The following is a 12687-nucleotide window of genomic DNA, read 5'->3' on the forward strand; positions in this document are numbered from 1 at the left end:
CCAATCTAAACAAAAATACAAAGAAGAGTATATGGGAGGAATAAAGATGGTGGAGAAAGTATATAGGAGATATAAGAAGAACAAAATAATTAAATATATTTCGTTCTGAATCCAGTTTTTTGTTGTTCACTTGTATACATTAAGACAGAAAACCTGCTCATTTTTTAAAGCAGAAACAATTGTCCATATCGTACACTTCAACAGACCAGCCAAAGGATGAAAATATTTCTTTTCACTCCGGCTTCAGAAGGGCATGGTCTTGTAGTTGAGATTGCCTTTTCTCCTTGTCTGAAGGATTGCCTGGAGTATTGTCTGGAGAACTGTCTGGGGTGGAAAACTTCAGTTCAGATGTGATAACATGTTTTTCTGGAGTTTAGCGGGTAATCTCCAATTTTAAATTTGTTATCACCTTCCTTTCAATTATCAGAAGGACCATAATCAGCTTGACAAAATCCCCATGGACTTCCTGACTCCACATGTAAAATTAATATTACAGTCTGTGAAAAATGGCATAAATCTGCCCCATAGCTTTCTGAACCCGGACCAAAGACTAGAAAGACACATCTTTATGTTTTCTGTTAGTTTGTGTTTTAGACTTACGGCTCCAGGTCTAGCAGCAGAATGAATGTTCACTCAGTTGAGGCTGCTGTAATCACAGATAGTCTGTGGATTGTCTTTTTGGTAGTAAAAGTGGAATCTCTTTCTAGAGAGAATATTTGAATTTAAGATGGTGGTATTTTTGCTGCGGAAGCTTTTGCTCCTTTCTCACAAGGTATGCAAGACTCATGTTGTTCAGTGCAGGATCAGAGATCCACATCCTCCACTTCAAGAGTATCATCAGTCAGGAGACCTCTTTGTTGGTGGTGTTGCTTCTCTGAGCTTCAACATCAATCCAATAGACTTCACAGAATATTCCCAGCTGGCAGTGTTTGAAGACCTTATGTGAGCAATTATTTTTTTAAAGTTGATTTTCCATTTTCTTTATGGTCACTGGAGTCATTCGTCCTAGCAGCTATGGTCTCGTGCATGTATTTTGCATAATGTGTCCATATTTGGTGGCCCAGTATTTTATCACCATTAGCCAAAACTAGGGTTGCCAAGTCCCCCTTCTCTTCTGGCGAGAGGTTTTTGAGGCAGAGCTAGGGAAAGATCACACGTGCGCCATCTGGTTAAGACATATCTATTGTATGAACACTCAGAGGTGACCTGTATAATTTTCAAAGTAGGAGGCTGAAGAAGGCATAACTTGGCGAAAATGTTGAACCTAATCCAGAGGGCATGTTTCCTGTTGTGCTATTATTCTGCCTGTTATTAATCCTAAAGAAGAGTCATTTGGATCAAACACAGACATAACAGACATTTTTGGACTTGTAAAGCTGGAATTTTGGATGGATCTCCACTAGTTAATCACATGGATGACATCAGCCATAATTGTTGGCTTATAGTGTGCTATGCTGTTTCATATGGTGTATATATATTGTGTATTATATATTGTGTATTGCATTGTATTAATAGATGGTAATTCTGATCCTCCTCTATTACTGCAGCTCTTTCAGTGGGAGGCAGAACTGTTTATTCAGTAGATGCAGAATTTGGTGTGATGATTTTCAAAAGTGTCTAGTGTCCTTCTGATACAACATGCAAATCTCATTCCAGAGTTGTAACTAAGAATTACCAACACATCCTGGCCTTGGCCTTTGCAGTAAAGGAGATCAATGAAAACCCTCAGATATTACCCAATTCCTCCTTGGGCTTCCACATCTTTGACAGCTATTTCAATGCAAGATGGACCTACGATGTCACAATGCGACTTACCTCTTCACAAGACCAATTTGTCCCCAACTACAAATGTGATACCCAGAATAATCTGATAGCAATCATCGGAGGGCTGGACAGTGACATCTCACTTCATGTTGCCACTATACTGGGCACTTACAAGGTTCCACAGGTAAGATGTGTGGGTCTGCAGTATGGGAATTTTAGATCTCATTGACACATCATTTTTTTTCTTCCAGAACTGATTGTGGAGTTCAAAAAATAAATAATCAGAAAGGACTTACTTTTTGAATGACCCCCCTAACTTTAGGGTTCATTTTTAAGTAGAAGAAAAAAATGGAAGGGTATCCAGATGTAATTCATGTGGATTGTCAAAGTATTGTAAAGTAAGAACAGCTGGGTAGAAAGGGAACATTATACAGTATAAACATTCCTCACAATATTGTAAATGGGTTCAAAGTTTCAGGAATCTCCTCACCTAGAGCTGGCCACCCCTAGATTTTACTGAAGCTAAAACAAAGACCTATCAATCTCAATAACCTATCTAGGCAATAATGAGGGCTTGAGAGAGAACTTTCCATTCTCCAAAAAGACTGCACCACTGGTTCTGGATATGCCTAAGTTTTCTCAGTCACGGGGGTAGGGACTTGTATATATGAAGACCTCTGGGAATCTGCCTTTTTACCCACTTTGTTTTGTGTAGAAATATAGGATCTATAAGACACAAAGTGAAACCCCTAAAAGCATTTATTCTCACTATCCTTGTAGTGAAAATTTACTGACATTTTATATGGAGAAGGGAATGCTGAGTGACAATGTATTTCAAGAATGTTTCCTTCAACAATAGGTTTCATGTAAATATTACCTGAAAACATAAAGGTGGATTGGACCCCAGCTGATAAGTAACGAACACACACCACATTTAAATGTGTGAGTGTGTTAAATGCCGTCAAGTCGCTTCTGACTCATGGTGACCCTGAGAATGAAAGTCCTCCAAAATGTCCTATCTTTGACAGACTTGCTCAGATCTTGCAAATTGAGGGCTGTGGCTTCCTTTATTGAGTCAATCCATGTCTTGTTGGGTCTTCCTCTTTTCCTGCTGCCCTCAACTTTTCCTAGCATGAATGTCTTTTCCAGTGACTCTTGTCGTCTCATGATGTGACCAAAATACAATCACCTTAGTTTAGTCATTTTAGCTTCTAGGGTCAGTTCAGGCTTGATTTGATCTATAACCCACTGTTGTTGTTTTTTGGCAGTCCATGGAATCCTCCAACACCACATTTCAAAGGAATCTATTTTCTTCACTGTCCAGCTTTCACACTCATCCATAGTAATAGGAAATATGATGGTATGAATTAATTTAGTCTTGGTGGCCAGTGACACATCCTTACACTTCAAAATCTTTTCTAGCTCCTTCATAGCTGCCCTTCCTAGTCTCAATCTCCTTCTGATTTCTTGGCTGCAGTCTCCCTTTTGGTTGATGGTGGAGCCAAGGAATATCTTAGATACGTATGCAAAATGCTTTGAAAGCTTCAGAGAAAAAAAGCCATCTTCTTCTTCTTCTGTCTTTCCACCCCATATCTATCTTTAGCTCACCTATGGCTCTGCTTCAGTGATGAAGGACAAATCTCCAGGCTATTCCATTTACCAGATGGCTCCGAATGAAAGACTTCAGTATGTTGGGATCACAGCTTTGCTGCTGCATTTCAAGTGGACTTGGGTCGGGATTTTTTTGATGGATGACGACAATGGAGAAAGGGTGGTGCAAACGTTGTCTTCAATGTTTTCCCAGCATGGTATTTGTATTGCTCTGATAGAAAGAAGTCCCAGGTCAAATTTTGTGGGTGGGATTTCAGACATGATGGACCAGGGTGCAAAATCATATGTCAAAATCATGGAGAGCAAAGCCAATGTATTTGTGTTTTTTGGACAATCTTATTCTGTCAATGATTTGAGATGGTTGCCACAGCTGTCAGAAAGACACTGGGAAACCAAAGGTAAAGTGTGGATACTGTCAGCTCAAATGGAGCTAGTTTCAATGCTCTATCAAAGGACTTGGGATGCAGACATAATCCATGGTGTTCTGTCTTTCACCGTTCACTCCAATGATCTTCCAGAGTTTCAGAAATTTGTTAAGAACCAAAACCCTTTGAACACAAAAGGAGATGGCTTTATCCAGGACTTCTGGCATCATGCTTTCAACTGTGTATTCCAAGATGAAGCTCTGGATGAGTTGGAAGGCGATATCTGCACAGGGGAAGAGAAACTGGAAAGTCTACCTGGGCCTTTTTTTGAAATGAGCATGACTAGCCACAGCTACAGCATCTACAGTGCTGTCTATGCCGTGGCCCATGCTGTACATGCCATGCATTCACTACAAAGCAAGCACAGAACAAGGATGAACAGAAGGGCTGAATTTTCATGGGCAGGACCAATGGCAGGTGAGGCTTGAGGAAGCAAAAATGGGAAAGCACATCAGCACGTCACAGGAAGCTATAAACTGCGTAGTAAACAGTTTACTCACTCTGTTCCTGTGCTCCCATTTTCATCTTCACTTATCTTTCTTTGGTTCATGTTTCAATCAGCAGACTCTGTTTTCCCCAGTGGCCACCAAACCTGATGCGTTCATATTTTGTACTATTGTCCTTTAAATTCATATACAGTGCAATCCTAAGAAGATTTATATCCTTCTAAATCATTGAATTCTGCTTAACACTGCACTGGAAATGTTCTCTCCTGTTTGTAGAGCCCAGTCTTATTCTTGTCTTAGCCATTAAAGCTGCCCCAGTTCTGATGGGAGGTAACAGCATCTTCTCCTTCTGGTCTTGTGGCTATGCCCCACTCTGAGTTCACCATTATTGATTCACACTTTCATTTTTTGTAATCAGTGTAACCTTGTGGGTTAGACCCTCTACTGGAGTTTGGGGAGAAGCGAGAGGGAGCCCTAGGAGAGTCTGAAGGAAAAGAGAGGGTTCTGAGGAGGAAAGGAAGAGGGACACCATTTGGGTCTGAGGGCAGAGAACAGAATGTCCTGAGAAGGTGCTTTAAGAGAGCTGCAGCCTGTGGCCTCTGGAGATCAGCAGCAACACACACACATGCACACATATGCACACACACACAGCCTGGAAAGCAGCACAGAGAACCAGCCAAGCCACCAGAGAATGTGGGAGACTTCAGAAGGCCTCAGAGAGACAGTAAAGACTCTAATCACTTCTTTGGTTCCAATTTGAGGTTGTGTTGTCTAAGGTTAAGTTTTGTATATGTGTGTCCTTCACTGATTCCCCATCCTTGGGTTGGGGAGGATGGTAGAAGCAGAAGGAGGAGGAGGAGAAGAAGAGATGGCTTTTATACCCCCCTTTTCTCTACCTTTAAGGAGTCTCAAAGCAGATAACAATTGCCTTCCCTTCCCCACAACAGGCACCTTGTGAAGTAGGTGAGGGTGAGAGAGTTCTGAGAGAACTGAGACTAGCCCAAGGTTAGCCAGCAGGCTTCATGTGGAGGAATGGAGAAACAAACCCGGTTCACCAGATTAGAGACCGGCACTCATGTGGAGGAGTGGGGAATCAAACTGGTTCTCCATATTAGAGTCTGCCACTTTTAACCACTAACAGTGCATTCCTGAGCTCTAAGAGGCCAAAGCCCTTAGGAGGCCAGGAAGGATCTGCATTGGCCTCCGGGCCCCCAGCGCCAGCATCCTGGCTACTTGTACCAGCGTTAGTGGCCCGAACGCCTGCGGGAAGGCCCAGACGCTAGGTGCTGCCACAGCAGCACCGGCCCAGGATGCTAATGGGGTCTTCTGCTGGTGTCCCACCAGCCTAGAAGGCTGCTTCTGTGTCCCGGGTGGTGTTCCAGCTTCCCGGAAGGTGTTCCTGGGGTGGGCTGGGGGAGGAACTGCTGTTAGGCAGCTTCCTGTCCCCTTTCGACCCATGAACACCAGTGGGGAGAGCAGCGAGACTGTGCCTGCTTTTTAGCAGACACAGCCTAGCTTTTCTCTATGGGGCAAAAAGGCCCCATTTTACCAAAAAAGCTGCTTAAAGGCTTTTTGTTTTGTTTTTTGGCGTGCGGGGAATGGCTTTAGGAGGCGGTGCAGCTGCGCCTCCTACCCGCCGTTCCCCCATGCCAAATCTCAGGAATGCGCTGTAAGCCACTCTTCTCAGCATACCACTAGTTGGCAATAATAAAGTTTGAAGTGTCAAGTTGTGGTGGGATTGCGTCTAACACCAGCCGGACTTTTGAGGCCTAACAGACAGGATAGCCAACACGAAGGCAGGAGCGAAAGCGAATAAGTACACAGATTAGCAGTTAATGAATAAACCAAGCTCAACCCATCTTTTGGGTGTCATGTCTTCATTTCAGGAGTGGGCAGCCCAGGATCCAACACACTGTGGCCCAGTTGCTGCCTTTTCTAAAAACTTCTCCTTTTTCTTCTAGCTCCACGACTTCCTCAGAGGGGTTGCATTTAACGACAGCGTCGGGAACAAAGTTTCATTGAATGAGAATGGGGAATTGGAAGCTGGATATGACATTATGAATTGGGTTATTTCCTCCAACCAATCCTTTCACAGGTTGAAAGTGGGGAAAGTGGATCCTTGGACTGCTCCAGCACGTGCATTCACCATCAAGGAGAAAGATATAACATGGCCGAGCTTTATTAACCAGGTAGATCCAGTGAAACTTGAGAAGCCTTTTAGCTGTAGATGAGCACTGAGTCTCAGACACTAGTAAGTTTTCAGTGGTCTGGTTTTGCCATTCATCTGCTTTGTTCTCCAAGCCAGTATAACATAATGGGGTCAAAATCCCTTTAGTTTTTGCAAAGGGGTCTGATCCCGGGAATCACTGAAGTGGAGCGCGATAGAAATCATTAATCTGGTGCAAACAATGGGCCACAGGGGAGAATACTGACCTCACCTCAGTCAGATATGTACTCAGAGATAAAATAATAATAACCCAAATAACAAAAACATTTTGAAATTGTAGATGTTTCTTTTCAAGTTGATGCCATTTTCCTAACATCTAGGCTTCAAACATGCCTTATGTTGTTTCAAATATAAAATAAGAAGAACGCCTTTAGAAAGTATCGGAACTGGTATAAATTACTTGGTATTGAAGAAAGGGATTAACTAACTAACTAACTAACTAACTACATTATGTCATGTGCAACTGTCTCTATGCTTGGGATGTTGAGATGCACACTGATATCTGTCACCACAAACACAGATTTTTTGGTGTGTGTGTTGTTTTGCTATGGATAGTGAATATAACTCAAACTTCAACATTTGTGTAAGGTTTTTCACATTTTTTAATAACTTCAAGGACTTCTGATAATAAGTCTGAATACAATCGTTCTCATCTGTCATTTTCTTGATAAGGCCCAGCCGATTTCTGTGTGCAGTGAGAGTTGCCATCTTGGTTACAGCAAGCAAGTGAAGGAGGGAGAGCAATTTTGCTGCTATGACTGCATCGCATGCCCAGAAGGAAAGATTTCCAACCAGAAGGGTAAGAAATATTTGCAGTCCATTTGGCTGCAGCTGTAGAAACAGGCTTTTAAAAACGTAATCACATGATGATTACCTGGCTTCTAGGCCCCTGTTGGGCTCAGAAATATACAAATATATAAAATACAAATAAATATAGAACATATAAATATACCACATTATAGAAATTAAACAAAGGTTAAAATGACCTGCCTATTCAGTTGGTCAGTAATACAATAAACAATAATAGTCATAATCATTTTTTAAAGATATTTTATTAACGTTTTCAAAAATATATAACAAACAAACATATGCATACACTTCCATCCACACAGTTTACACTTACTTCTGGGGTCAACATATACCTTAAACATTACTCCATTATTATTGTGATGTTCCCTTAATACTCTCAATTAACCAATTAATAGTTGTTGCTTTTATCTATGTTTATATTCTAAGTTTATCTTATTCCAAGCATCATATTCTATCTCTGTTATAAATCAATCTAAACTTTCTAGTTAGCATATTCAAAGTAATTTCCCCATTTCTTCTGTATATCTTCCATTAGTCTTCCTTTCAACATATTAGTTAGTCTGTCCGTCACCGCAAATTCTTCCATTTTTTGTTGCCACTTTTCTAATTCTGGAATAGTCGATTGCTTCCATTAATAATAGTCATAATCATTGACCATTCACTAAATAAAGCCGCAATCACAACCACAACTTAAAATATTAGACAGGCTTCATGGATCCCCATCTCAATAATGTTACCAAAATTTTTGCTGAAGCAGTTGTTTCAGCCTTAGCATCAGACAATGGAACAAATAATATTTGGCTTTTATTATTGACTATTTCGGTATCAAGCAGATCTAATAGACAGTCATTAAGAGGGCCCTCACCCAGGCGGAATTCCAATGTAATATGCATAAGCGAATCTTGAGATTCTGAACCGCAGGGGCAGAGTCTCTCCGATCAGGATATAATTTGATGTATATGTATATGAATGGATTCCCTGTCCAGAAGGAATAATGGTGGAAAGTTCTGATGAGAAGGAGAAGACTTTGTTTTTATACCATGCTTTTCTCTACCAAAAGGAGTCTCAAAGCAGCTTACAATCACCTTCTCTTCCCCCCCTCCCACAACAAACACCTTGTAAGGCAGATGAGGCTGAGAGAGTTCTGAGAAAACTGTGACTAGCCCAAGGTCACTCAGCTGGCTTTATTTGGACGAGTGGGGAATCTAATCTGGTTCTCCAGATCAGAGTCTGTCACTCATGTGGAGTAGCGGGTAATTAAACCCGGCTCTCAATATTAGAGGATGCCGCTCTTAACCACTACACCACACTGGACATCTTCCTGTGTTGGAGTAAAGTTGCTCACTGTGATCCCAAAACTTGGATTGTGCCTTGAAATTGACACTTAATCACTACTGTGCAGTTGGCTGCTTAGAGTCTTCAACGGAAACAGAGAAAGGGTGTGTGTGTCTTTATAACCATGGGTTACAATATTCATTTAAGCTATGGTCAGTGTCAGCTCTAAACATCATTGTGGCTTCTCTAGATCAACAAAGCTCTAATTCTTTTCAGCTTTGGAGAATGTTGTGTAGCATCCTGAACTTTAGTTCCAATCGTCACCTTAAATTTTCACTTTTCAGACTCGAATGACTGCTATAAATGCACAGATGAACAATTTCCAAGCAAAAACCAGGATTTTTGTATTTCCAAGTACATCACCTTCTTGTCTTATGAAGAACCTTTGGGACTCAGCTTAGCCCTCTTTGCTCTTTCTCTCTCTTTGATCACAGCTCTGGTGTTGGGAACATTTATCAAGCACCACAACACTCCACTTGTCAAAGCCAACAACCGGAGCCTCTCCTACACTCTCCTCGTCTCCCTTCTGCTCTGCTTCCTGTGTTCTTTGCTATTCATTGGCCAGCCTGAGATGGTGACCTGCCTCCTGCGCCAGACTGCTTTTGGCACTATCTTTTCAGTGGCGATTTCTTGTGTACTGGCCAAGACCATTACTGTGGTTCTGGCTTTCATGGCTACCAAACCAGGAAGCAGGATAAGGAAATGGGTGGGGAAAAGACTGGCCAACTTCATTGTTCTTTCCTGCTCTCTTGTCCAAGGAGGAATTTGTGCTCTTTGGCTAGCAACGTCTCCTCCATTCCCAGATGTTGACATGTACTCAGTCACTGAAGAAGTTATACTGGAATGTAATGAAGGATCCTTGATTCTGTTTTACTGTGTGTTGGGCTACATGGGTTTCCTGGCCATTGTTAGCTTCATTGTGGCTTTCCTTGCCAGGAAGCTACCTGATTCTTTCAACGAAGCCAAATTTATCACCTTCAGCATGTTGGTGTTTTGTAGTGTTTGGTTATCCTTTGTTCCAACCTACTTGAGCACCAAAGGAAAATCCATGGTAGCTGTGGAGATCTTCTCTATCTTAACTTCCGGTGCTGGTTTGCTTAGTTTAATTTTTGCTCCCAAATGCTATATAATTTGGCTGAGGCCTGAATTAAACAACAGGGAAAGATTAATACGAGCAAAAAGTCCAAGTGAATAACTGTAATTTCCTCTCTCCAGTAATGCAGAGATATGTTGGCTCTCATTAGAATGTTTCCGAGGGTTTTCCTCTTAGCAGGTGCCCAGTACAAATCTTAACAGTACTGGTTTCGTTGCTATCGAATCAGAAACAGTGCGAGGAAGTGGGTGGGGAAAAGGATGGACCACCTCAATTGTTCTTTGCTGCTCTTTTCAGATGTAGTTTTGGGAGTGAAATGGCCTCGCTCACCCTGGTGGATTACATGCACCGGAAGATGCACAGTGGGGGTGCAACTCTATTCATCCTCTTGGACCTCTCTGTGGCTTACAATTACAAAAATTTATGGTATCTTTCTGGATCATCTTACAAACTGGGAATGGGAGGCACTGTTCTGCATTGCTCCAGTCCTACCTTGCGAGTTGGTTTCAGAGCATGGTGCTTGAAAACTGCTAAAAGCCCCATTGAAAACACACATTCGGCTGTGTGTTCACAAGAGTTTCCCTCTCAGCAGAGCCCTGTATAGACCTTCTCCTACATTTTGCCAAGATGGAGATTCCATTTAGCTTTCAGGGCTTATAGTATACGATGGAGCAATCCTCCATGAATTTATCTAATTCTTTTAAAAACAAACTAAACTAGTTAGATCCAGCCAATTTTTCCAGTGTAAAAGAAAGGAAGAGAGGTCTCCTTTGATCATCCGGAAAAGGCTATGATGGGGATCACTGGACCTGCATGGATAAAGCTTAGTTGAAGTGAGGGCTGTAGTAAGGAGGGGAACTGGGTGAGATTAAATGAATAACCTGACTGGATCCAACCCCATGGCCGTGAATTCCTCATAATAATTTTGAGTTGTGCAAAGAAGGCATGAACAAGTCATGGGTAGGAGGAAAATTAGGGGCTGAAAATGGACTAGTGGGACTGTTGAAGTAAAGGAGACTCAGCATCCCTTGACACTAGCGAGCACTATATTTCTCTTTGCATTAGAGCCAGATTGCATGTGTTATCTTCTTTCACAAGAGGACACTTTCCCTTGTCTAAGGTGGGAGTTTCCCTGACTCCTCCCTTTCATCCCTTTGTGTTTTCCCCATTTTCTCATGGTCATGCAAGAGGCATCCAGTTTCTCTCCTATGAGAGGTCCTGCTGGTGGGTCTAAACATACCAGACCAGATCAAACTTGCATTCACCCAATACTAGACAAGTGAGATGGTTGTTTTAGGGAAAAGCATACTTTAGATTAGGCTTTTATGTTCTCCTTTATGTGAACCTACTTCAATAAAAGTCAGTTTTTCCATTTTCTAATATGCATGGCCTCATGAGTGTTTCTTGTGTGTTTCTTGTGTGTGTTCACAAATTTCACTAACTGAGCAACTTTGTGATAGTAATTCATCAATATCCCTAATAGGAATAGGGCAGCAGTAATGTGTTGGGGTGTGGATTTGGTAAAGTCGGAAAGAAAGAAAGCCAAAAAAATACTTTACTAGTATTTTCCGGCTTTTTTCCAGCTCCAAAAGGTAACATTTAAAACTGCAGCTGGCAATCCTGGCTTTTTGGGGAATCAGTGACTACAGCTGTAGAAAGGGAAGGGAAACCATTTTAAAAGGGGATGGGAATGTCAGTCCCTCCCTTCTCCAGTGTAGTTCATGGGGAATCTTTCTGGGGCTTGGGAGGGGGAGGTTATTTATTTAAGATAGAGGCTCCAAATTATTACCATAGCTGCTAGTGACAGATGTCTCAGGTAGTGATCTCAATAACTTGTACCTTCTTTATATCACCCAAGTCTACAGTTTCCAATGAATAAGAAAAACCATGACCACCAACTATACAGGAGACATTGTTTGCTTACATGATTACCCCACACTCTACAATGGGTATATCACTCTATAAACTCTTGAGAGGATGATGACCAGTGGCTATTTAAAGATTAATAACATTTATTTCAATACGACCTTTTGTGAGTCACACCTCCTTTCCTCAGAAATGGGGAGGGCAATAAAACTGGGGTTTCAATTTAAACGGAAGATTACAAGGTGGGTGAGGAGATGGGATGAGAGGGGAGTGTGAATTCCATTCTCTTTCCAGTGTAAATTCTTTGTGTAAATTATTACAATGGGATGAGCAATTACAAGGAGATAGGTAATGTGATGAAGTCCACTTAGAATGATGGGTCATTAACTTTTATATACTTCCCTGTTGATGGTAAGTTTGGCACACCGGAGAGTCTGAACTATGTTCCTGGGCAGAGTAGACCATTCTATACAAAAATAGAAAGGAGGAGTGGAAGGGAAGAATAAAGATGGTGGAGAAAGTAAATAGGGGTTATGAAGAACAAAAGAATGAAACATTTTTTCTGAATCCTGCCTTGTGTTGTTCGCTGGCATACATTAAGATATAAAACCTGCTCATTTTTTAAAATGCAGCAACATTTATCCATATCCTTCACTTAAAGGGATCAGCCAAAGGATGAAAATAATTCTTTTTACTCTGGCTTCAGAAGGCCATGGTCTTGTGTTTGAGATGGCCTTTTCTTCTTGTCTGGAGTATTGCCTGGAGTAGAAAACTTCAGTTCAGATGTGATAACATGTTTGTTTTTGAGTTTAGTGGAGAATCTCCAATTTTGCATTTGTTGCTACCTTCCTTTCAATTATCAGAAGGACCATAATCAGCTGGCCAAAATCCCCATGGACTTCCAGACGCCACATGGAAAATTAATATTACAGTCCTTGAAAAATATCATAAATCTGCCCCATAGCTGTCTGAACTGGGACCAGAGACTAGAAAGATGCATCTGTATGATTTCTGTTAGTTTGCGTTTTAGACTTACGGCTCCAGGTCTATCAGCAGAGTGAATGTTCACTCAGTTGAGGCTGCTGTAATCACACTGGGATCTCTTTCGAG

General features: G+C 41.5%; 1 protein-coding gene across 1 annotated transcript; it reads left to right on the forward strand.

The window, feature by feature from the left end:
• Positions 1-727: 727 nt before the first annotated feature.
• LOC130490474 (vomeronasal type-2 receptor 26-like) lies at positions 728-11639 on the forward strand. The gene is made up of 7 exons (XM_056864301.1): positions 728-942; positions 1657-1948; positions 3368-4132; positions 6208-6435; positions 7146-7272; positions 8903-9770; positions 11567-11639. Exons 1-7 carry the CDS (start codon positions 728-730, stop codon positions 11637-11639), a joined length of 2568 nt encoding a protein of 855 aa, XP_056720279.1.
• Positions 11640-12687: the final 1048 nt, after the last annotated feature.

This window comes from Euleptes europaea, chromosome 18 (genome assembly GCF_029931775.1).
Source record: "Euleptes europaea isolate rEulEur1 chromosome 18, rEulEur1.hap1, whole genome shotgun sequence".
Classification (NCBI taxonomy): domain Eukaryota; kingdom Metazoa; phylum Chordata; class Lepidosauria; order Squamata; family Sphaerodactylidae; genus Euleptes; species Euleptes europaea.